Source organism: Mastigoproctus giganteus, chromosome 3, assembly GCF_048544385.1.
Source record: "Mastigoproctus giganteus isolate SK-2022 chromosome 3, ASM4854438v1, whole genome shotgun sequence".
Classification (NCBI taxonomy): domain Eukaryota; kingdom Metazoa; phylum Arthropoda; class Arachnida; order Uropygi; family Thelyphonidae; genus Mastigoproctus; species Mastigoproctus giganteus.
The window spans coordinates 51,219,470-51,244,103 of record NC_143577.1 but is presented as its reverse complement, the minus strand read 5'-3'; the positions used below and the strand labels follow the sequence as shown (position 1 = coordinate 51,244,103).

The following is a 24,634-nucleotide window of genomic DNA, read 5'->3' as shown; positions in this document are numbered from 1 at the left end:
GCAATTTACAGACATGAAAATACTAGTACACCATAGCCTTACTACACTGGAGTAAAATCAGCGATCAACAGTGCAAAAATTTCCGAACGAAATTGTGCAGCGGAACTTGATTTTTATTTTTAAATCAATTTATTCTGCGTGTGAGCAGGTAGCGCTTTTGACCTTTTCTCATAAGGAAACTTTAGTGTGTTATGATGGTGATGGCTTCGTATTGGTGGTGTAGTAACTATGGCAGTTTCACTGTGTTTTGCTATGTAAATGTTTTGTGATTATTTTTTACTTAATGTTTGTATTGCTTGTATAGCAACAATGCTTTTGAACATGGATCGTTATACTTCGATTGTATGTACAGTTATAATCCTAAAATATATAACTTTTGGTGACGTGGCCTTGGGAATGAGTAAAGAAGAGCAGGATCAGCTGAAGTATGTTGTTGTTAATTTCTTCCCTTATTGTTATTCTTAGTTATATTATGTCAGTTGTTTTTACCGTGCACATTTATGACGTTTTGAAAGACTAAGAAGTTACATGATACCGAATACGAAGCAGTTAAATGTGAATAAGTAATGCTTGAAAACATGAACTGTTTGAAATTTGTGGTATTGATTGTTACTTTTTAAAATTATTAATATTAGACATATGGTGCAAGGAAGCCTGAGGCTTATGCTGCACTAGCCAAAAAAAAAAAAAAAAAAATCCCGAGTTACCTCTGAGAGAGAGAGAGAGAAAGGAAGGAAGGAAGGAGTGAATCGCGAAGAAAGAGAAGAATGATGATATCCAGTCAGGACCCTGGGTGTGCCAAGCCCATGCTCATCAGATGTGAGCCCCTGGGGTTAATTGTGTATTAAAACGGATATCACTTTTGGGTAGTTATTACTTATACATTAGTGCTGGCTAACACCTAAATAATGAATGCCTTAATTTATATTTCGAAGTTTAATCAGGGTGTAACAAGTTTAAGACTCCACTATAGGAATAATATCATTATATTTACCCCAGGGGCTCACATCTGGTGAGTATGGGCTTGGCAAACCCAGGGTCCTGAGCTGGATCTCATCATTCTTCGCTTTGTTGGTGATTCCCTTCTACTTCTCTCTCTCTCTCTCTCTCTCAGGATAACGTGGAATTTTTTTTTTTTTTTTGGCTGGTGCAGCATAAGCCCCAGGCTTCCTTGCACCATATGGCTAATAATAATAATAATAATAATAATATTGAGCTATACAATGAAATAATAAATTTCCATTTTTACTCAGTACGGCTGGATCAGCAGTGTTTACTACTTCATCGTAACTGCATCATTGCAGCCGATATACCAGTGCAACAAGTAATAATGGATTGTGCTTTCTGTGTGTGTGTGCATGGGTGCAAGCATACAGGTTCAATTTTGTAACAAGCTTAACCATGTCGTGTGCATTACCCCAGTACCACAACTGAACATTCTGTTCATACACCCATATTGTCTAAATTATTCAAGGAAGCAAGTGTATACATGACACAGAAACAAAACCCATCCCTTCTAATAATATGGGCCACATGATATTTATCTCCATTGGTATACCAGCTGTTTTCAGTCAATTTTTATGCACAGATTTCCAAAACAATTCTTTAAAATTTTTCATCACATCACAATTTCTACATACACAGGTTTTTGTATTTGTGTATAACACGTCTTGCTATAATTCAGAGAAGTGGATATGATACATCTGTTGTATTGCCTTCTAATAATTATGTCTACATGTGCTTATAGTTTGAGGGGGGGTTTAACATGTTCAACCTTGTCTGTCTGCTTCCCACTTCTCTCTTTCAGGACAGAAAAACAATTGTAGTGTGAGTACATGTACAATTTATATGTGTATGTTATCTATTTACATATTGTTTGTTTCTTCCGTGTTTTGCTTGGTATTTTTTTGTTAAAACATTTAAGCAAAAGCAAAGGAAGCATCTGAATCACCCTAACAATTTCTGCTGTGCTTATGTGTGGACATTTTACAATAAAATTCAGAGAAAGAAAATTGACAGTATTACTAAATGTGCATATCCTTTGTACTTTGGTTGCAAGATTGGTGACTAGGACAAAACTTGGGCTCACACGTGTGCATTTTTACCTGCACCACAAATTTGAGGATATGACTAAATGGGAAAATTAAAAGTATGCCATTTGCTATTCCTATGGTGTGGCAATAACTATGTAACTACATTGATAATTGCTATTTCTTCATTACAAAAATATTAAGTGTGTCCAGAAAAAGCAAGCATAGCATCATATCTGCGAAAAGATCTAAACCTCCCAAGGACTTCCTAATTCATTTCACAAATATACGTGGTCTCAATTCTAATCTCAACGATGTCCATTTCCACTTGCAGTCTTCCAAACCCCATGTACTTTTTCTGACTGAATCTCAGTTATCAGTTGATTCAACTACTGCTCATCTCAGATGTCCAAATTATTTGCTGTATGATTCCTTTCGCCTCAAAGGTGGTACTTGTGCATATGTCCGTTCTGATATTCCCTGTCAGAGACTTGGCAATTTGGAATCTCCTCTCTTTGATCTTCTCTGGCTTAAAATCTCTCTACCTCATTGTGTAAAATTCATCTGTTGTCTCTACCGTTCTCCCAACTCCACTAATCACTTGGAGCTCTTTGACTTCCTCTCTTTGCAACTTGACTTTCTCCAGTCCAACTTTCCTAACAGTGAGATAATTTTCCTTGGTGATTTTAACGTTCACAACTCCAGCTGGCTTCCGTTTTCTAGTCACACCGACCCAGCAGGTCGAGATGCTGAGGCTTTTGCAATTACTAATGACCTAGCACAGATTGTTCATTTACCTACAAGAATACCGGACAATCCTAATCATACAGCCAATACGCTTGATTTTTTCTCACAAACAACCCTTCTAAGTACAAGGTTGAAGTGAGAGGTCCTTTAGGCACTTCAGATCACAACTTGGTGATTGCCTCTTCTCCAATGGAACCTTTATCTCATGGCTATTCCCAACCTCGTATTGTTTGGCATTACAAGAATGCAAAATGGGATGACCTGCGAGACTTCTTTTCTTCTTTTCCTTGGTCACATTACTGTTTCAAAACTTCTGATGTCAACGTTTGCTCAGATCGTGTCAGTGAAATTATTCTTGCAGGAATGGAATCCTTTATCCCACACTCCACTTTAAAATCTCGTCCTTTATCTAAACCGTGGTTTTCCAATAAATGTGCTAAGGCTGTCCAAGAGAAGAACGTTGCATATCGTAATTGGCTTGTTTCTAATTCTTCAGTTTCATTTTCTGCCTACACCAAAGCTCGCAACAATTGTAAAGCAGTTATTAATCAGTCCAAACTAGAGTTTGAACAGGCTAAGAGTAGAAAACTTGCTTCTTGCCCTAATGGTAGCCGAGCATTCTGGTCTCTTGCCAAAGCTATTGGCCGCAACTTTTGCCCATCTCTGCTCCCACCTCTGTCCAAACCAGATGGTTCTGTTGTCACTTCAGCCAAGGATAAAGCTGACCTGCTAGCATCCCATTTTTCTTTGAGCTCATGTATTAATGATCTTGGTAAAACACCTCCCACCATTCCTAACACGCTCCATTCAATGCCTCCTGTGGTCTTCCGTCAAAAGGATATCAGAAGGATTTTGATGAATCTTGATGCTAAGAAAGCTCCAGGTCCTGATGGTATTTCTCCACTTGTTCTCAAAACCTGTGCTCCTGAACTTACTCCTATTCTTTGCCGCCTTTTTTCACTTTCTTATTCCAAAGGTGTTTTTCCTTCTGCTTGGAAATTTGCTCATATCCAGCCAGTTCCTAAAAAGGGTGACAAATCCCTCCCATCCAATTATCGTCCCATTGCAATTACTTCTACTCTTTCTAAAGTAATGGAGAAATCAATTAACCGCCAACTCTTAAACTACCTAGAAACTTTCCGTCTGATCAACGATCGCCAGTATGGATTCCGTCAGTGTCGATCCACTGGTGATATTCTGGCTTATGTTACCCATTTATGGACTAATTCAATGGAAAGGTTCGGTGAAACACAAGTAGTTGCTCTTGACATCTCAAAGGCTTTTGATCGTGTTTGGCATAAAGGTCTTCTAAACAAGCTTCCATCTTATGGTTTGCCAACTGTTTTTAGTAATTGGTTATCCAGTTTTCTCTCTGATCGCTCACTGAGGGTGATGGTAGATGGCTCTCTGTCTTCTAACTTCTCCACTAATGCCGGTGTCCCCCAAGGTTCAGTTCTTTCCCCCACTCTTTTCCTCTTGTATATCAATGACCTTCTTCCATTGACTGGAAATCCTATCCATAGTTTTGCCGATGATAGCACATTGCATTCAACTTTCCATTTTGAGAAACCTTGTCCAGCTCAATCAGCTCTAAGTTCTCGTAAATCTGCTGCCAATTCCTTAAATGCCGATCTTCAGGTAATTCTCCAGTGGGGCAAAGACAACTTAGTTGATTTCAACCCTTCTAAAACTCAATCTTGTCTTATATCTCGCAAAAAGGATTCTTCTGCTCCTATGCTTATCTTTAGTGACACTCCGATTTCTAGGCAAAATGATATATCTCTTTTGGGGATTACCCTGACTTCTAATCTCTCTCGGCACAAGCACATTACAAATATTGCTTCCTCTGCATCTAACAAACTTGGTTTTCTCTTTCGCTCTCGGCGTTACTTTTCTCCCAAACAGCTGCTCACTCTGTATAAATCGCAAATCCGCCCTGCCATGGAATATTGTTCCCACATCTGGGGTGGTGCCCCCAAAACCTCTCTCAGGCTTCTTGATTCCATTCAGAAGAGGGCAGTTCGGTTAATTAATGATTCATCTCTAACAGAGTCTCTCCACTCACTGTCTCATAGACGCACTGTTTCTGCTGCATGCCTCTTCTACAGATACTTCCATGGGCACTGTTCTTCTGAATTGGCTTCTATAATTCCCGCTCTCTCTTTCAAAACAGTCCGAACACGTGCCGCCACCAGCCAACATCCATTTACTGTCCAACTTCAAACCCACAGAACCAACTTTTCATCTTCCTCATTTATTCATTCAACTGCCGTTTTCTGGAACAACCTTCCTTCATACGTATTTCCTGAAAATTACAATCTACAGAAGTTCAAGTCCAATATCAACAAATATCTTCTTTCGTCTTCTCAACCTCCAACCCAAGCACGGTACTAAGTACTATAGGTTTCATACCTCTTGTGTTTGGGGTTCTCATAAAAAAAAAAAAAAAAAAAATAAAATATACCCTAATATATCATCTGTAATAAGGTCACTTTCACATAATGAAGACCTGCTGAAACCAGATCCCCCAAAATCGCAGAATAAATGAAGCACTGATGAATATAGCAAGGATATTTGTGTTGCAGACTTTGGTGCCCTGTCCACTTTAACAGATTTGGACTATCAACCAGAATATTATAACATGCTACACTTAATTAAGCAAAAAGAGTTGGATGACTTAGCTTGTAATTTAAACTTATCTAAAGATCAAATCAGACTATTTGGTTCTAGGTGCAATAGTGGAAGTTACTTAAAGCAGGTACTAAAATTACAGTATGTTGCAAATGTCATAATTCTTTCAGAATATTTTTTTATGGGCTTAAATTTTTTTATGAGCTTGAAGTGCTAGTCAAGACATCAAAGGCAGATATTGTTGGGATATCAGAGACATGGTGTCACACAGATATAAGCGGTGCAGAACTGGAATTTGGGGAGTACAATGTGAACAGAAAGGATAGACAGGACAGAAAGGGAGGAGAGGTTATGCTGTTAGTTAAGAAACACATAAAATCTAAGGAAGTGCATCCAATTGATGTTGGTGGACAATGCAATGTTGAGTCTGTTTGGTGTGACATAAACACTGGGAAAGGAAAAATGAGAGTAGGTGTGTTTTATAGGCCAAATGAATCTGTTGAGTATAATGAGCAGTTGTGCAGAGAAATAGAGTGGGCGAGTAAATCAGTGTCTTATAATGGGGGATTTTAATTTTCCAGAGATTGACTGGAATTTGTAGGTTGGTCATTCACACACTAGCAAGGCTTTTGTGGATTTATTGGGTGATTGTTTTCTACAGCAGCATGTTTGGGAGGCAATTAGAGGGAGTAATACTCTTGATCTGATTATCAGTAGTGATTCTTCATGCATCAAGAATCTGCAGATAAAGGAACCACCAGGTGGCAGTGATCACAGTGTGCTGAAGTGGGATTTACTCAAAGAGGTAACTACCATCAAGGGTAAAGGAAAGGGTTTTTGCTTTCGTAAAGGTGACTACGGTGGTCTGAGACAGTATTTAAATTCTATACGGTGGGACCAACTGGTGATGTTACCAACAGCAAATTCAAAATGGGACGCATTCAAAGAATTAATCTTGGAAGCTACTAGGCTTTTTGTACCAACAAAGAAATATTGTTTAAGATTTAGGCCTAAATGGATGTCACATGAACTAATTAGACATGTGACAGAGAAGAAAAATGCATGGGATACATATAAATTACATGTGACACAGAAGCCTACGATAGATATAAGCTTGTCTGTAACCAAGTTATGAAGAAGGTTAAGCAGGCGAAGGCAGATTACGAGAAATCTTTGGCAAAGGATGCAAAGAAAAACAGAAAAGGGTTCTTTACTTATGTAAACTCTAGAAGGAAGGGGATGAATCAGATTGGTCCACTTGATATCGATGGTTCAACTGTTGATGATCCTGCTCAGGTATCTAACGAACTAAATGAATATTTTGCATCGACATTCACACATGAGTTATTCAGGGAGGGGCATGCCATAGGTGTATTCAACTCTGGCAGTAAGTTAGATAATCTTGTAATAACTGAGAGTAAAGTGGAGGATAAATTGTTGAAGATAAACATAAGAAAGGCACATGAGGTGGATGGAATCTATCCAGTTATATTAAAAGGAGGTGGCAAAGGAAGTAAGCAAACCCTTAGCCATAATTATGAGAGCTTCCCTGGACTCGGTATCCATGGATTGGAGATGTGCAAATGTGACCCCTAATCCACAAAGGAGGATCAAAGGGAGACACATGTAATTATAGACCTGTTAGTTTAACTTCTGTTCCAGGGAAATTAATGGAGACACTGGTTAAAGAAGCATTGCAAGATCATCTAGACAAGACTTCAGTTATAGTGCGGACACAGCATGGGTTTGTTAAGGGGAAGTCTTGTCTGACTAATTTGATTGGATACTATGATGTAGTCACAAAGGAACTGGATGCAAAGAATAACTTTGATATCATATATTGGGATCTTAGAAAGGCCTTTGATACTGTTGCACATGGAAGACTGCTGCACAAATTGGAGCAGTGTGGCATTGGAGGCAAATTGCTGCTATGGGATAAAGGGATGGTTGAGTGGGAGAAGGCAGAGTGGTAATCAATGGACACTTCTCTTCGTGGATTAATATTATTAGTGGAGTCCCTCAGGGTTCGGTGTTGCGTCCATTGTTGTTTTCTGTATTTATAAATGATATTGATGATGGTATATCAGGCTTAATGTCCAAGTTTGCAGACGATAAAAGGGTTGGCAGGGTTGTTAGTGACACTAATGACGGTACACTGCTGCAACAGGATCTGGAAAAGTTGAGCAGATGGGCTGAGAGGTGGCAAATGAAGTTTAACATTGACAAATGTAAAGTACTTCATATGGGAAGCAGTAATCCTAGAGTAGTAATTATCAACTCTGTGGTGCCACACTGACAGTGGTAGAGAATGAAAAGGACCTGGGGTAATTGTGCATGTAGATATGAAGTTTTCTGAGCAGTGCAGACAGTCTGCAAGGGTAGCTCATGGTGTCTTGTCAATTATATTCAGGAATTTTTCTAGCAGGGATAAGGAGGTGATTATCCCCTTGTATAAGGCAATGGTCAGGCCACACCTTGAATACTGTTTACTGGTCTGGAGGCCTCATTTTAAGAAGGATGTAGAGCTGTTGAAATGAGTACAGAGAAGGGCAACAAGATTAGTGAACAGAACAAAGGGTTGCTCTTACGAAGAACGGCTTAAGTTTTGCAAATTACAGTGTCTGGAGACTAGGCACCTGTGAAGTGATCTGATAGAGATGTATAAAGCCTTGAATGGTTTGAGCATGCTCAATGCTGATGGGATTCTTCCTCTTTCTCAGAATAATCACCTGAGAGGGCATAAATTCAAATTGAGGAAAGACGGTTGTAGGATAGATGTGCAGAAGTTTGTCTTTAGCCAGCAGGTGGTTGATTGCTGGAACAAACTTCCATCTGTCGTAGAAGTTGATAGCTTAAATAGATTCATGGCAGAACTTGACAAACATTTGGAGCGAGGGGATGGGTGAAATAAGGGTTTTTTTTTTTTTTTTTTTGGCTGATGCTATATAAGCTTGCTTTCTTGCATCATGTACCTTTGCTAATGCTAATGGTTCTGTAAAGATAGGTGTGGGCATTGAACACAATCCTAATGAATGGCATATATTTATTGACACCTTAGATTTGTTTAAAAGCAGGCTTGCTGCACAATGTAAATGCATTCCTATCACTTCCTCTACTTCATGCTGTTGGCTTGAAAGAAACATATGAAAGTATGTCCAAAATCATGAGTGCACACCATGACTTTGCTTGAAATCTGCGGTTATCTTAAGGTAATTGGATTACTTGCTGGTATACAGGGAAGTTTCACAATAGTGTCATTTTCTACATTTGTGTGACAGCTATGCAACAAAAACATGCTATGTTGTGCAGCAGTAGGAAAAGAGGGAGGAATTTTTAGCATGGAGAAATAATATAAAATATATTTCACTGGTTGAACCAAAAAAAAGGTGCTTCTTCCATCTTTGTATATAAAGCTTGGATTAATAAAGAATTTTGTTAAGTCTGGATAAAGAAGGAAGTAGATTCTGCTACTTAAGTGAAGTATTTCCCAATTTAACAGATGCAAAATTGAAAGAACAAATTTTTACTGGGCCTCAAATAAAGAAACTTCTCAAAAATATCTTTGAAAAAAAGCTGAACTAGCAGCTTGGTGATCATTTGAAGCAGTTATATGTGGATTTCTTGGAAGAGGGAAAGAAGATGATTATGAATCTGTAGTGCCAGCTTTACTGCGGTGTTATTTATTTTTTTTTTTATGAAAACCCCAAACACGAGAGGTATTAGAACCTATAGTACTTAGTGCCATGCTTGGGTTGAAGGTTGAGAAGACAAAAGAAGATATTTGTTGACATTAGACTTGAACTTCTGTAGACTGTAATTTTCAGGAAATACGTACGAAGGAAGGTTGATCCAGAAAACGGAACTTGAATTAATAAATGAGGAAGAAGAAAAGTTGGTTCTGTGAGTTTGAAGTTGGACAGTAAATGGATGTTGGCTGGTGGTGGCACGTGTTCGGACTGTTTTGAGAGAGAGAGAGAGAGAGAGAGAGAGATAGAGAACGGGAATTATAGAAGCCAATTCAGAAGAACAGTGCCCATGGAAGTATCTGTAGAAAAGGCATGCAGCAGAAACAGTATGTCAATGAGACAGCGAGTGGAGAGACTCACTTAGAGATGAGTCATTAATTAACCTAACTGCCCTCTTCTGAATGGAATCTAGAAGCCTGAGAGAGGTTTTGGGGACACCGCCCCAGATGTGGGAACAATATTCCATGGTAGGGCAGATTTGCGATTTGTGCAGAGTGAACAGATGTTTGGAAGAGAAGTAATGCCAAGAGCGAAAGAGAAAACCAAGTTTTTTAGATGCAGAGGAAGCAATATTTGTTATGTGCTGTGCCAAGAGAGATTAGAAGTCAGGGTAATCCCCAAAAGAGATATATCGTCTTGCCTAGAAATCGGAGTGTCACCAAAGATAAGCACAGGAGCAGAAGAATCCTTTTTCTGAGATATAAGACAAGACTGAGTTTTAGAATTATTGAAATCAACTAAGTTGTCTTTGCCCCACTGGAGAATTACACCTGGAGATTGGCATTTAAGGAATTGGTAGTGGATATTCAAGAAGTTGAAGCTGATTGAGCAGGGAAAGGTTTCTCAAAATGGAAAGTGGAATGCAATGTGCAATCATTGGCAAAACTGTGGATAGGATTTCCAGTCAGTGGAAGAAGGTCATTAATATGCAAGAGGAAAAGCCTCGCTAATTAAGAAAAGTCTTGATTAGCCTCGCTGATGAGGCTAGTGGGAGCCAGACGTGTTCAAAGCCGCTAAGTGGATTTCCTTATTTATTGATTTGAAATTATTGTTTTCCTGAAACTTTTGATTTAAATTTAGTAGTATAGCATTATTTTGTGATTTTCTGATTAATCTGGTGTATTTATTCTTTACTCGGCCTTGTAATTGCATAAAAGTATCGGTAAGGGTATAAAATTTGCGTGTTACAAGTTGCAGCTGTGCTGAACGAGACGTTTTTAGCCATATTTAGCCGCTTTATTGACTAATTGATATATCAAATTATTTTCTATAAGTAGCTTATAGACCTAGTCAGGATCGTTAGTTTATTCTGAATTGAGACAGTGAGATGTGGAAGTTAATTAATACTTAAGTGTCCGTAGATTTAACATTAGTAACTTGCCGCCATTGTTATACGATACAACATTATATCCCGAACTAGATAGCGTTAGTATAGTATAGTATAGTATGTAATATAATATTGTCAAGCAATCAGTAAAATTGTTGTCAATTAAATTGTACTTTTAACTAAATACATATAACGACTTAGATTACAAATGTAACATAATTAATCAATACATAACTTGATATGGAAGTCATGTAAATGGAACTCGTAGATAATACTTGATACTGAAAAATATATATAGCGTTATAACTGTTTTGGGATACAAGTTTAGGGTTATAATTTTGGACTGAAATCGAAATTTTATTGAAATTAAATCGAAATCATGACTCAGACCAGAGCAGCAAAGCAAAAGGCTCAAGCTAATGGGAGTGCTGTGGCTCAGAGGAGAACTGAGGAGGGCAGTTGGCCACTGAATCACAGCCTTTTAAAATGCACTGCTTGCATGATGTTTGTGGAGCAATCGGGTACGGGACATGATATTGCCATGGGGGTTGTCTTTGTGTGTGTGTGCGTGCGATGCAAGGAGTGTAAAGAAATCAGGCGACAACTCAGCGTTGTTATGGGCCTATATGAGAGCTTGAAGGACAGGGTGGATGCCCTCGAAGGATCTAAATTGAGGGGCCCATCAAGCTCTCAGCTGCCCACATCAATGCCAGAGCTTGCACTTGGTCATCACGCAACACAGCAGCAACCCACAAGGCAGAATGTGCTGGTCCCACAGGAACTAGTAGTTGTTGGTGACTATTGTCAGGGAAACGGGGAACATGCTTTGCAAAAAGGATAGGTGGAACAGGACCAGGGTATGTCTGCCAGGGACAAAGGTGGATAACGTTGTAGAGCGGATATCATCTTTTAAGGGCACAAAAGATGATATAGTTGTACACATTGGCACTAATAATATTAAGAGTAGGAGACTGGCAGAATTACTTAAGAAGTACAGGTCACTGTTGAAAAAAAGCCGTGAATTAGGGTTGAATTTGAAAGTGTCTGAAATTCTGCCCAGACATGATAGGAGGGAGTATATGATGAGAGCCTTGTCGATCAATTCGGCCCTGGAAAGATTGTGCAAGGCTCAAGGGGTAGAATTTTTTTCAGCCTGGTCTGTACTTGTTAACAGGAGAGACTGCTTCTACAGGGATGGGATACACTTAAATAGAAAGGATGCAAGAATATTTGCTGATGCTATCGAGGCAGTGATAGGTGGGTCGGAAAACTGCTAGCTTGGGGGGGGGGATACAGGGACTAATAGATTAACAGTAGCCACTGGCAGAGGTGAAAGTGATTCTTGCACTGCTTCTATTGGAATGAGCAGAACCCTGGAAAACAAGATGCAGGATATTACAGAGCTTGCTGGAGTCATTGCGGGGTAAACACATGGGTTTTGTTAGGATAGCTAAGAATAGGAACAGGTGCATGTATACTTGCGTGTAACCAATGCTAGGAGTTTGGTAAATAAATTTGATGAATTTGAGGTATTGCTCAAAGCATCAAAGGCGGATATTGTTGGGATATCAGAGATGTGGTGTCACACAGATATAAGGAATGCAGAACTGGAATTTGGGGAGTACAATGTGTACAGGAAGGATACATAGGATAGGAAGGGAGGAGGGGTTATGCTATTAGTTAAGAAACATATAAAATCCAAGGAAGTGAAGCCAGTCGACATCGCTGGACAGTGCAGTGTCGAGTCAGTTTTCTGTGACATAAGCATTGGGAGATCAAAATTAAGAGGAGTGTGTTATAGGCCTAACAACTCTGATGAGTATAATAACAAACTGTACAGGGAAATAGAGTGGGCCAGTAAATCAGAGTCTTATAATGGGGGATTTTAATTTCCCAGATATTAACTGGAATTTGTGGGTTGGCCACTCACACACTAGCAAGGCTTTTGTGGATTTATTGGATGATTGTTTTCTACATCAGCATGTTCGGGAGCAACCAGAGGGAGCAATAATCTTGATTTGATTATCAGTAGTGATTCTTCATGTATTAAGAATCTGCAGATAAAGGAACCACTAAGTGGCAGTGATCACAGTGTGCTGAAGTGGGATTTACTCAAAGAGGTAACTACCATTAGGGGTAAAGGGAAGGGTTATTGCTTCCGTAAAGGCGACTACGATGGTCTGAGACAGTATTTAAATTCTATACAGTGGGCCCACTGATGATGTTACCAACAGCAAATTCAAAATGGGAAGCATTCAAAGAACTTATCTTGGAAGCTACTAGGCTTTACATACCAACTAAGAAATATTGTTCAAGGTTTAGGCCTAAATGGAGGTCAGATGAACTAATGAGACATTATTATTATTATTATTATTATTAGCTATATGGTGCAAGGAAGCATTAGGCTTATGCTGCCCCAGCCAAAAAAAAAAAAATTCCTGAGCCACCCTGAGAGAGAGAGAGAGAGAGAGAAAAGGGAATCACCAAGAAACAGAAGAATGATGATATCCAGCTCAGGACCCTGGGTGTGCCATGCCCATACTCACCAGATGGAGCCCCTGGGGTTGAATATGGCAGAGAAGAAAAATGCATGGGATACAAATAAAGTAACACGTGACACAGAAGGCTGTGATAGATATAAGTTGATCTGTAACCAAGTTACAAAGGAGGTTAGGCAGGCGAAGGCAGATTACGAGAAATCTTTGGCAAGGGATGCAAAGAAAAACAGCAAAGAGTTCTTTACATATGTAAACTCTAGAAGAAAGGGGATGAATCATATTGGTCCACTTGATATCGATGGTTCAACTGTTGATAATCCTGCTCAGGTAGCTAACAAACTAAATTAATATTTTGCATCGACATTCACACATGAGGAGTTATTCAGCGAGGGGAATGCCAGAGGTGTATTCAACTCTGGCAGTAAGCTAGATAATCTTGTAATAATTGAGAGTAAAGTGGAGGAGAAATTGTTGAAGATAAACACAAGAAAGGCACCTGGGGTGGATGGGATCTATGCAGTTATATTAAAGGAAGTAAGCAAACCCTTAGCCATAATTATGAGAGTTTCCTTGGACTCAGGGGAGGTACCCATAGACTGGAAATGTGCAAATGTGACCCCAATTCACAAAGGAGGATCAAAGGCTGACACAAATAATTATAGACCTGTGAGTTTAACTTCTGTTCCAGCAAAATTAATGGAGGCACTGGTTAAAGCAGCACTGCAGGATCATCTAGACAAGACTTCAGTTATAGTGCGGACACAGTGTGGTTTTGTTAAGGGGCAGTCTTGCCTGACCAATTTGATTAGATACTATGATGCAGTCACAAAAGAACTGGATGCAGGGAATAATTTTGATATTATATACTTGGATCTTAGAAAGGCTTTTGATACTGTTGCACATGGAAGACTGCTGCACAAATTGGAGCAGTGGGGCATTGGAGGCAAATTGCTCCTATGGATAAAGGGGTGGTTGAGGAGGAGAAGACAGAGAGTGGTAATCAATGGACACTGCTCATAGTGGACTAATGTTATTAGTGGAGCCCCTCAGGGTTCAGTGTTGGGTCCATTATTGTTTTCTGTATTTATAAATAATATTGATGATGGGATATCAAGCTTAATGTCCAAGTTTGCAGACGATACAAAGGTTGGCAGGGTTGTTAAGGACACTACTGATGCTATGCTGCTGCAACGGGATCTGGAAAGGTTGAGCAGATGGGCTGAGAAGTGGCAAATGAAGTTTAACATTGACAAATGTAAAGTACTACATATGGGAAACAGCAACCCCAGAGCAATGTATCAACTCTGTGGTACTACACTGACAGTGGTAGAGAATGAAAAGGACCTGGGGGTAATTGTGGAGGCTGATATGAAGTTTTCTGAGCAGTGCAGATGGGCTGTAAGAGTAGCTCATGGTGTCTTATCAATGATATACAGGAATTTTTCTAACAGGGATAAGGAGGTGATTATTCCCTTGTATAAGGCAATAATCAGGCCTCACCTTGAATACTATATACAGGTCTGGAGGCCTCATTTCAAGAAGGATGTAGAGCTGCTGGAACGAGTACAGAGAAGGGCAACAAGATTAGTGAATGGAACAAAGGGTTACTCTTACGAAGAAAGGCTTAAGTTTTGCAAATTACAGTGTCTGGAGACTAGGCACCTGCGAGGTGATCTGACAGAGGTGTATAAAGCCTTGAATGGTTTGAGCATGCTCAATGCTGATGGGATTCTTCCTCTTTCTCAGAATAATCACCGAGAGGGCATAAATTCAAATTGAGGAAAGACAGATGTAGGATAGTTGTGCAGAAATTTGCCTTTAGGCAGCGGGTAATTGGTTGATGGAACAGACTTCCATCCCTTGTTGTGGAAGTTGATAGTCTAAATAAATTTAATTCTCAGCTGGACAGGTATTTTGAACGAACAGAGGGGTGAAGTGGAAGTTTTTTTTTTTTTTTTTTTTTTTTTTTTGGCTAATGCTGCATAAGCTTGCTTTCTTGCATCATATGCCTCTACTAATGCTAATGCTAAAAGAGGGGGAGAAAGAACTGAACCTGGCGAGGACACCAGCATTAGTGGAGAAGTTAGAAGACAGAGCCATCTACCATCACTCTCAGTGAACGATCAGAGGGAAAACTGGATAACCAATTACAGAAAACAGTTGGCAAACCATAAGATGGAAGCTTGATTAGAACACCTTTATGCCAAACACGATCAAAAGCCTTTGAGATGTCAAGAGCAACTGCTTGTGTTTCACCAAACTTTTCAATTGAATTTGTCCATAAATGGGTAACATAAGCCAGAATATCTCTAGTGGATTGATACTGACGGAATCCATACTGGTGATCTTTGATCAGACGGAAGGTTTCTAGGTAGTTTAAGAGTTGGTGGTTAATCGATTTCTCCATTACTTTACAAAGAGTAGAAGTAATTGCAATGGGACGATAATTGGATTGGAGGGATTTGTCACCCTTTTTAGGAACTGGCTGGATATGAGCAAATTTCCAAACAGAATGAAAACCGCCTTTGGAATAAGAAAGTGAAAAAAAGGTGCTAAAGAACAGGAGTAGGTTCAGGAGCACAGGTTTTGAGAAAATTGGAGATATACCATCAGGATCTGCAGCTTTCTTAGCAACAAGATTCGTCAAAATCCTTCTGACATCCTTTTGACTGAAGACCACAGGAGGGATTGAATGGAGTGTGTTGGGAATGGTGGGAGATGTTTTACCAAGATCATTAATACATGAGTTGGAAGAAAAATGGGATACTAGCAGGTCAGCTTTATTCTTGGCTGAAGTGAGAACAGAACCATCTGGTTTTGACAGAGGTGGGAGCAGATTTTGCGGCCAATAGCTTTGACAAGACACCAGAATGCTTGGCTATCATTACGACAAGAAGCAAGTTTTCTACTCTTAGCCTGCATGTACAGGTAACCCTCGTATAACACGGTTATTAGGTTCCTGTAAAATGTCGTGTTGTGAAACCATTTTATACAGTACTAAGAAAAAGTACAATAATGGGGCTTACGTTCCAAAAGCTAACAAAAATACACTATTTCGTTTGGACTGATTAATAATTCTTTACAATTGTTGCGAGCTTTGGTGTAGGCAGAAAATGAAACTGAAGAATTGGAAACAAGCCAATTACGATATGCAACATTCTTCTCTTGAACAGCCTTAGCACATTTATTGGAAAACCAGGGTTTAGATAAAGGACGAGATTTTAAAGTGGAGTGTGGGATAAAGGATTCCATTCCTGCAAGAATAATTTCATTGACACGATCTGAGCAAATGTTGACATCAGAAGTTTTGAAACAGTAATGTGACCAAGGAAAAGAAGAAAAGAAATCTCGCAGGTCTTCCCATTTTGCATTCTTGTAATGCCAAACAATACGAGGTTGGGAATAGCTATGAGATAAAGGCTCCATTGGAGAAGAGACAATCACAATTTTGTGATCTGAGGTGCATAAATCACCACTCACTTCGACCATGTACTTAGAAGGGTTGTTTGTGAGAAAAAGATCAAGCTTGTTGGCTGTATGGTTATGATTGTCCTGTATTGTAGGTAAATGAACAATCTGTGCAAGGTGATTAGTAATTGCAAAAGCCTCAGCATCTCGACTAGCTGGGTTGGTGTGACTAGAAAGTGGAAGCCAGCTGGAGTTTTGAACATTAAAATCACCAAGGAAAATTACCTCACTGTTAGGAAGGTTGGACTGCAGAAAGTCAAGTTGCAAAGAGAGGAAGTCAAAGAGCTCCAAGTGATTAGTGGATTTGGGAGAACGATAGAGACGACAGATGAATTTGACACAATGAGGTAGAGAGATTTTAAGCCATAGAAGATCGAAAAGAGGAGATTCCAAATTACCAAGTCTGACAAGGAAGATCAGAACGGACATATGCACAAGTACCACCTTTGAAGCGAAAGGAATCATACAGCGAATAATTTGGACAATTGAGATGAGCAGTAGTTGAATCAACCGATAACTGAGATTCTATCAGAAAAAGTACATGGATCTTGGCAGACTGCAAGTGGAAATGCACATCGTTGAGATTAGAATTGAGACCACGTATATTTGTGAAATGAACTAGAAAGTGTTTGGGAGGTTTAGATCTTTTTTCAGATAAGCTTACTCTATTAGTTTGACAATTCATGGTGTATTCAGTAGTAAGAAAAAGTGTGTGGGGGGGATATGCTGTATGAAGTAATGATATTTTTGGATATGGCTTACACATGGGAAGAATATACCCAGATCTTTGACATAACGTGGCCTCGACAATGCCCCCCGCATACACGCTACTTGGAGTCCCTCCAGTCAATATCTGGCAGAGTAGAGGTAGCAAGATTATACACTAGCTGATCTGGAAGCCTCCTAAAGAGTTACCAATAGGTTCGGTCCAGTGTACTAACTAACTAGCGGCCGGCCTGCGAACACCGTTTTAGAGCTGTACCCTCGAAATGTAAGGAAGATTGGATCTCGCCATGATGTTCATCATAACCTCAAAAGGCATCAGTCATACTGCCTGGTGGAAGAGATGGGGAAGGGTTGACTGAAGCTTAAATTATGTTGCTGCTGAATTTCTTACAAAATTCATTTTCTTCATTCCCATGTCACTTTTCTGTTCAAAATTTATTTGGGAGATGTAAGTGATGAGCAGTGGGGGGGGGGGAATACTCTTATCAGAACATATCCACAATGGAAAAGTGGTACCAAGATTTCTGGGATACTGCTGTAATATTATCATTATTATTATTAGCCATATGGTGCAAGGAAGCCTGAGGCTTATGCTGCACCAGCCAAAAAAAATATGAGTGCCTTGAGAGAGAAGTAGGAGGGAATCACCGAATGAGAGAAGAATGATGATATCCAGCTTAGACTCTGGGTGTGCCAAGCCCATACTCACCAGACGTGAGCCCCCGGAGTAATGGGAGATTATTGTTGGTTTCTTAAGGGAAAGCAAAATGGACTATAAGAAAAACTCTCAGAATGGCAATTTTGTTTAAGGAAATATGATGTATAGTTCATTATATGTTTGATTAAAGTTTTTTAAAATGAACAAGACTGATTTTTAAGAGAGCACATGTATTAATATATGATATTTGAAATTGTAGACCTGATATAACGCTGCTGAATATAATACGGTCCAAGTTGACCCCAATTCCATCACCCCCCCCATCTTTTTCATGTGCTTCAAATTTGATCGATTCATGATTTGTTCCATTGCATTTGCCGGTTCGGTGGATGTTTGTAGTTGCTGATTTTTTACAGGCTTCGTGGAGCAATTAGCACAATTACTATCTGTAAACATGATGTCCTACAAATAAACTTAATAATACCACTTTTAATTTCTTTTGTTGTTTCCATCATCTTAATGCTTAGTTTGCCTTTGTATTACACAAATACAGCTCAGGTTGGAAGAAACCGTGACTGATTTACAAAGGTGGTCAAATAATAATTCTCTCTATTTTTTTTTTATTTGTCTTTATTTTACTTTATTAATTGTATTACGACTTTAGAAGGTAATTTCAGTGATGCGAATAAACTGAAAGCTGTCCTGGAAAGATTCAACAGTGGTTAAGTTTACATGTGCCATTTGGAAATTGAACATAAATTTCTCTATATAATGTTAGTGTGTGGTTTCAAATTTTTGTTTTCTTTTCTTTCCTTTTTAATAAAAAAAATGAATGTCCATGGAGAGTTCTCAAAAGAAAAAAAGAAAAGCATGGTCAGTTCAAGAAAAACTAGCAGCACTGGACCTTACTGTAATGTGGAAAGATGCAAGAAGAGGTGTTTCCACAAATAGGTGTAGGAAATCCACTCTCATGAGTTGAATAAAAGATGAAGCAAACCTACATTAAGCAACAAGTGATTTTGATGTTAGTGAAGGTCTTCAGCAAAAGTAGCTTAAGACAACAAGCGGCAGCCCACTGAAAAAGGCTGTGTTCATGTTGGAATGTGCAGAAGGAATACTTCTATCTGGTGAAAACTGAAGAAAGACTTAGACAACCAGTGCAGAATACAATAAATAATTCAACGTGAGTAAGGGCTGGCTCAGCTAATGGAAAAAGAGGCATGGAATTTGCCAGGTTTCAATTTCGGATGAAATTCGATCTGCAGACACCAAGGCTGCCGATGACTATCCAACACAATTCAGAATTGGTGGAACAGATTTCCATCTCTTGTTGTGGAAGTTGATAGCCTAAATAAGTTTAAGGCTCAGCTGGACAGGTATTTCGAATGAACAGAGGGGTGAAATGGAATTTTTTTTTTTTTTTTTTGGCTGATGCTGCATAAGCTTGCTTTCTTGCATCATATGCCTCTACTAATGCTAAGTGATGCTGAATTTGAATATGGGGAGTATAATATATACACTGATGAGCCAAAACATTATGACCACCTATCTAATATGATGTTGGTCCTCCACGTGTAGCCAAAACAGCCTGTATCTGGCAAGGCATGGATGCTAAAAGATTTCTAAACGTGTCTTGTAGTATCTGGTACCAACATGTAACCAGCAGATCCTTTAACTCCTGTAAGGACAGTGGTTGAGACGCTGCAGATCGGAGTTGCTGTTCCAACACAAACCACAGTTATCCTGCTGAAAGATGGCACTGCCAGAGGGAAAGACCGTTGCCATGAAAGGGTGTATCTGGTCAGCAATGATGTTTAGGTAGGTGGTAGATGTCAGAGTATCTGGCACATGGATGACTGGGCCCAGGGTATCTGAGCAGAACATTGCCCAAAGCATGACACTGCTGCCACCAGCTTATTTTCATCCCATGGTGCATCCAGGCACCTTCACTTCCCCAGGTAAATGACACACATGTACCCAGCCGTTCACTTGGTGCAACAGGAAACATGATTCATCAGACCAGACAACCTTCTTCCAATCACTCAAGGTCCAGTTTTCATGCTTGCATGCCCATTGTAGGCACTGTCGCCAGTGAACCATGGTTAGCATGGGCACTTGGAGCGGCCTGTCGCTACGCAGCCCCATTTTCAACAGGTTCGATGTACTGTGTGATGTGACACATTACTCCGTCACCAGCATTCCAACACAGTGGAATTCCAATACATTCCAATACAGTGGCAACTGTGGCAAGTTGCATCACAGTTGCCCTTCTGTTGCCACGTATCATCTGGGAGAGCCTTTGCTCACCATGAGCATTGATGAGCCGTGGTTGTCTAGCACTGCGCCGGTGGGTCGTGGGTTCCACTCCTCGGACCACGGTAGGTAATAACCTTGGAGGCCTGTGAGCATCCATGGTTATTACCTACCCACCATCCGTGCTGTTTCGGATATGCTCTGACCCAGTCATCTGGCTATTACAATTTGGCCTTTGTCAAACTCGCTTAAGTCTGCTGCCTTTCCCATCTAAAGAACAAGAGTAACATTCATTAATGGAGCTCAGTATCAGGCGTTTTTTATACCGTGTCTCGACCTGCACACGTGCCATAGTTCAACTGCAGTTGCTTCGATTTGCATAACGACTCACTGGTCATAATATTTTGGCTCATCGGTGTACAGTTAGTACAGACAGGACAGTAGGGATTATGGTCTTAGTTAAGAAACTTATTAAATCTAAGACAGTGCATCCAGTTGACATGGGTGACTAGTGCAATGTTGAGTCAGTTTGATGTGACATAAGCACTGGGAAAACAAAAATGAGAGTAGGAGCATGCTATAAGCCTAATGACTGTGATGAGTATACTGTATAGAGAAAGCTATACAGAGAAAGAGAGTGGGCTAGTAAATCAGAATGTCTTATAATGGGGAATTTTAAATATCCAGACTGGAATTTGTGGGTTGGTCACTCGCACACTAGCAAGACTTTTGTAGATTTATCGGATGACCATTTTCTACAGCAGCATGTTAGAGAGGCAACAAGAGGAAGCAGTACTCTTTATCTGGTTATCAGAAGCAATTCTTCATGCATTAAGAATCTGCAGATAAAAGTCTGAGTGGATGGCAGTGGTCACAATTTACTAATGTGTAATTAAATTAAATAAGTAACTACTGTTAAGGGCAAAGGGAAAGGCTTTTGCTTTGACTACAGTGGTCTTAAATAGTTTTTAAATGCTATGCATTTGGATCATCTGATGTACCAACAGCAAATTCTAAATGGGAAGCATTCAGAGAAGTAATTATAGAAGTACTAGGCTTTTCCCTCCAACTAAAAAAATACTGTTAAAAGTCTGCTGACGAGGCTAGTAGGGGCCAGACGTGTTCAAAGCCGCTAAGTGGATTTTTCTTATTTATTGATTTGAAATTATTGTTTTTCTAAAACTTTTGATTTAAATTTAGTAATATAGCATTATTTTGTGATTTTCTGATTAATTTGGTGTATTTATTCTTTACTCGGCCTTGCAATTGCATAAAAGTATCAGTAAGGGTATCCACGTGTTACAAGTTGCAACTCCGCTGAACGAGAAGTTTTTTAGTCATATTTAGCCGCTTATTGAATATTTTTTACATCAAATTATTTTTTGTAAGTAGCTTATAGACCTAGTAAGGATCGTTAGTTTATTCTGAATTGAGACAGCGAGATTTGAAAGTTAATTAAGTGTCCATAGATTACCGTTCATAACTTCCCGCCTTTGCCCTTGTCATATGATCGTTATATATCGAACCTAGATAGCGTTAGTATAGTATAGGTTATAATATTTTCGGTGATCGGTAAAATCTATTAAACTTGTTGAACTTCGTTGGCATTTAAACTGTACTTTTAACTAAATACATATACCGACTTAGATTACAAACATAACATAATTAATTAATACATAACTGATACGGAAGTTATATAAAGGGAACTCAGAGATAATTAACACTAAAAGATAATTAACACTTGACACTAAAAAATATATATCCCGTTATAACTGTGTTGGGAGATAAGTTAGGGTTATAAACTGAAATTGAAATTTTATTTAAATTAAAAGAAAACATGACTCAGACCAGAGCAGCAAAACAAAAGGCTCAAGCTAATGGAAGTGCTGTGGCTCAGAGGAGAACTGAGGGGGGGCAGTTGCCTTCTGAATCACAGCCTTCTAAAATGCACAGCTTGCATGATGTTTGTGGAGCATTCAGGTACGGGACATGATATTGCCATGGGGGATGTCTTTGTGTGTGTGCGCGATGCAAGGAGTGTATCGAAATCAGGCAACAACTCAGCGTTCTTATGGGCCTATATGAGAGCTTGAAGGACAGGGTGGATGCCCTTGAAGGAACTAAATTGAGGGGCCCATCAAGCTCTCAGCTGCCCACATCAACGCCAGAGCTTGCACTTGGTCATCGCGCAACACAGCGGCAACCCCCAAGGCAGAATGCGCTGGTCCCAAAGGAACTAGTAGTTGTTGGTGACTCTATTGTCAGGGAAGCGGGGAACATGCTTTGTAAAAAGGATAGGTGGAATAGGACCAGGGTATGTCTGCCAGGGGCAAAGGTTGATGACGTTGTAGAGCAGATATCATCTTTTAAGGGCACAAAAGGTGATATAGTTGTACATGTTGGCACTAATGATATCATATCAAGAGTAGGAGACCGGCAGAATTGCTTAACAAGTACAGGTCACTGTTGGAAAAAAAGCCGTGAAATATGGTTGAATTTGAAAGTGTCTGCAATTCTGCCCAGACACGATAGGAGGGAGTATATGATGAGAGCCTTGTCGATCAATTTGGCCCTGGAAAGATTGTGTAAGGCTCAAGGGGTAGAATTTTTTTCAGCCTGGTCTGTACTTGTTAACAGGAGAGATTGCTTCTACAGGGATGGGATACACTTAAATAGAAAGGGTGCAAGAATATTTGCTGATGCTATCGAGGCAGTGTTAGGTGGGTCGGAAAACTGCTAGCTTGGGGGGAGACAAAGACGAATAGATTAACAGTAGCCACTGGCAGAGGTGAAAGAGATTCTTGCACTGGTTCTATTGGAATGAGCAGAAGCCTGAAAAACAAGATGCAGGATATTTCAGAGACTGCTGGGAGTCATTGTGGTACAAGTAAACACATGGGTTGTGTTAGGGTAGCTAAGAATAGAAATAGGTGCATGTATACTTGCGTGTACACCAAAGCTTAGACCTAAATGGATATCACATGAACTGATGAGACTTGTGGGTGAAAAGAAGAATGTGTGGGAAGCATATGAATTATTAGGTGATATAGAAGCCTGTGATACATATAAATTAATCTGTAATCAAGTCACAAAGGAAGTTAGGCAAGCTAAGGCAAATTATGAGAAGTTTCTGGCAAAGAACAGCAAAGACTTATTTGCTTATATTAGGAGTAGAAGCAAGGGGTTGAATCACATTCAGCCACTTTATGTCAATGGGTTATGTTGATGTCCCTGATCAGGTTGTCCCTGCTGCCAAATAGAATAGCTATTTTGCATCTACATTCACACAGAGGAATTCTTTAGGAAAGGGGATGTCAGAAGTTTATTAAACTCTTACTGGGAGCTAAATGATTTTGTGATAATTGAAAGGAAAGGGATGGGAAATCATTGAAGCTAAACATAAAAAAGGTCCCTAGGGTGGGTGGAATCTATCCAGTTATATTAAGGGAGGCTATAAAGGACATAAGCAAACCCTTAACCATAATTATGAGAGTATACTTGGATTCAGGGGAGGTTCCAATTGATTGAAGCTGTACCAATGTATCTTCAATTCACAAAGGTGGATCAAAAGGTGACATGAGTAATTACATACTTATTAGCTTAATGGCTGTTCCTGGGAAAATAATACTGCAGTAACAGTATGAATTTGTTAAGGGGCAATCTTGTGTGACCAATCTGATTGGATACTATGATGTGTTAACCATGGAATTGGATGCAGAAAATAATTTTGATATCACGTATTTGGATTTCAGGAAAGCTTTTGATACTCTGTTGATAAAAGATTCCCATACAAACTGGATAAAACTTATTTTGATTAAAAAAAAAAAAAAAAATTGCCATACAAACTGGAGCAATTTGGCATTAAGGGCGAGTTTCTGCTATGGATAAAGGGATGGCTGAGTGGGAGAAGATACAGTGGTTACAAATGGTTACTGCTCTTTGTTCCCTGGTTTTCATTCCTGGGCCCATTGTTGTTTCAATATTTATTAATGATATTGATGAAGGTATGTCAGGCTTAATGTCTAAGTTTGTAGTGATACAAGGTTGGCAGTTTGGTTAATGACAATAATCAGGGTGAGCTACTGCAACAAGATATAGCAAAATTAGATCAGTGGGCTGAGAAATGGCAGTTAAAGCTTACCAACTGTGTGATACTACATTCAGCATAATGGAAAATGAAAAAGACCTGGGGGTAATTGTGCAGTCAGTTATGAAATTCTCTGAGCAGTGCAGACAGGCTGCCAGGTGAGGGCATCAGGTTTTGTCAATGATATACAGAAACTTCACTAGCAGGAATACGGTGTTTCTCCCTTTGTATAAGGCCATGTTTAGGTTTCATCACGAGTACTGTATACACAGGTCTGGAGTCCTCTCTTTAGGAAGGATGTAGATCCATTGGAATAGTAAGGCAACCAGATTGGTGAATGGAACAAGAGTGCTCTTACCAAGAAAAGCTTCAGTTTTGCAGCATCTGGAGATTAGCCATGTGTGGAGATCTAATTGAGATGTTTAAGACCTTGAATGGATTGAATAAGCTAAATGTTCATGGC

At 39.5% G+C, this 24,634-nt stretch overlaps 1 protein-coding gene across 1 annotated transcript in view; it reads left to right on the top strand.

Moving 5' to 3' along the window:
• The first annotated feature begins 211 nt into the window (after positions 1–211).
• The window catches only part of LOC150087952 (ER degradation-enhancing alpha-mannosidase-like protein 3), a 247,990-nt gene continuing 223,567 nt past the window's right edge, over positions 212–24,634 (top strand). The window contains exon 1 of the mRNA XM_090369977.1: positions 212–425. Within this exon, the coding sequence (XP_090226103.1) occupies positions 259–425 (167 nt within the window). The 5' untranslated portion in view covers positions 212–258. The remainder of the gene's footprint in view (positions 426–24,634) is intronic.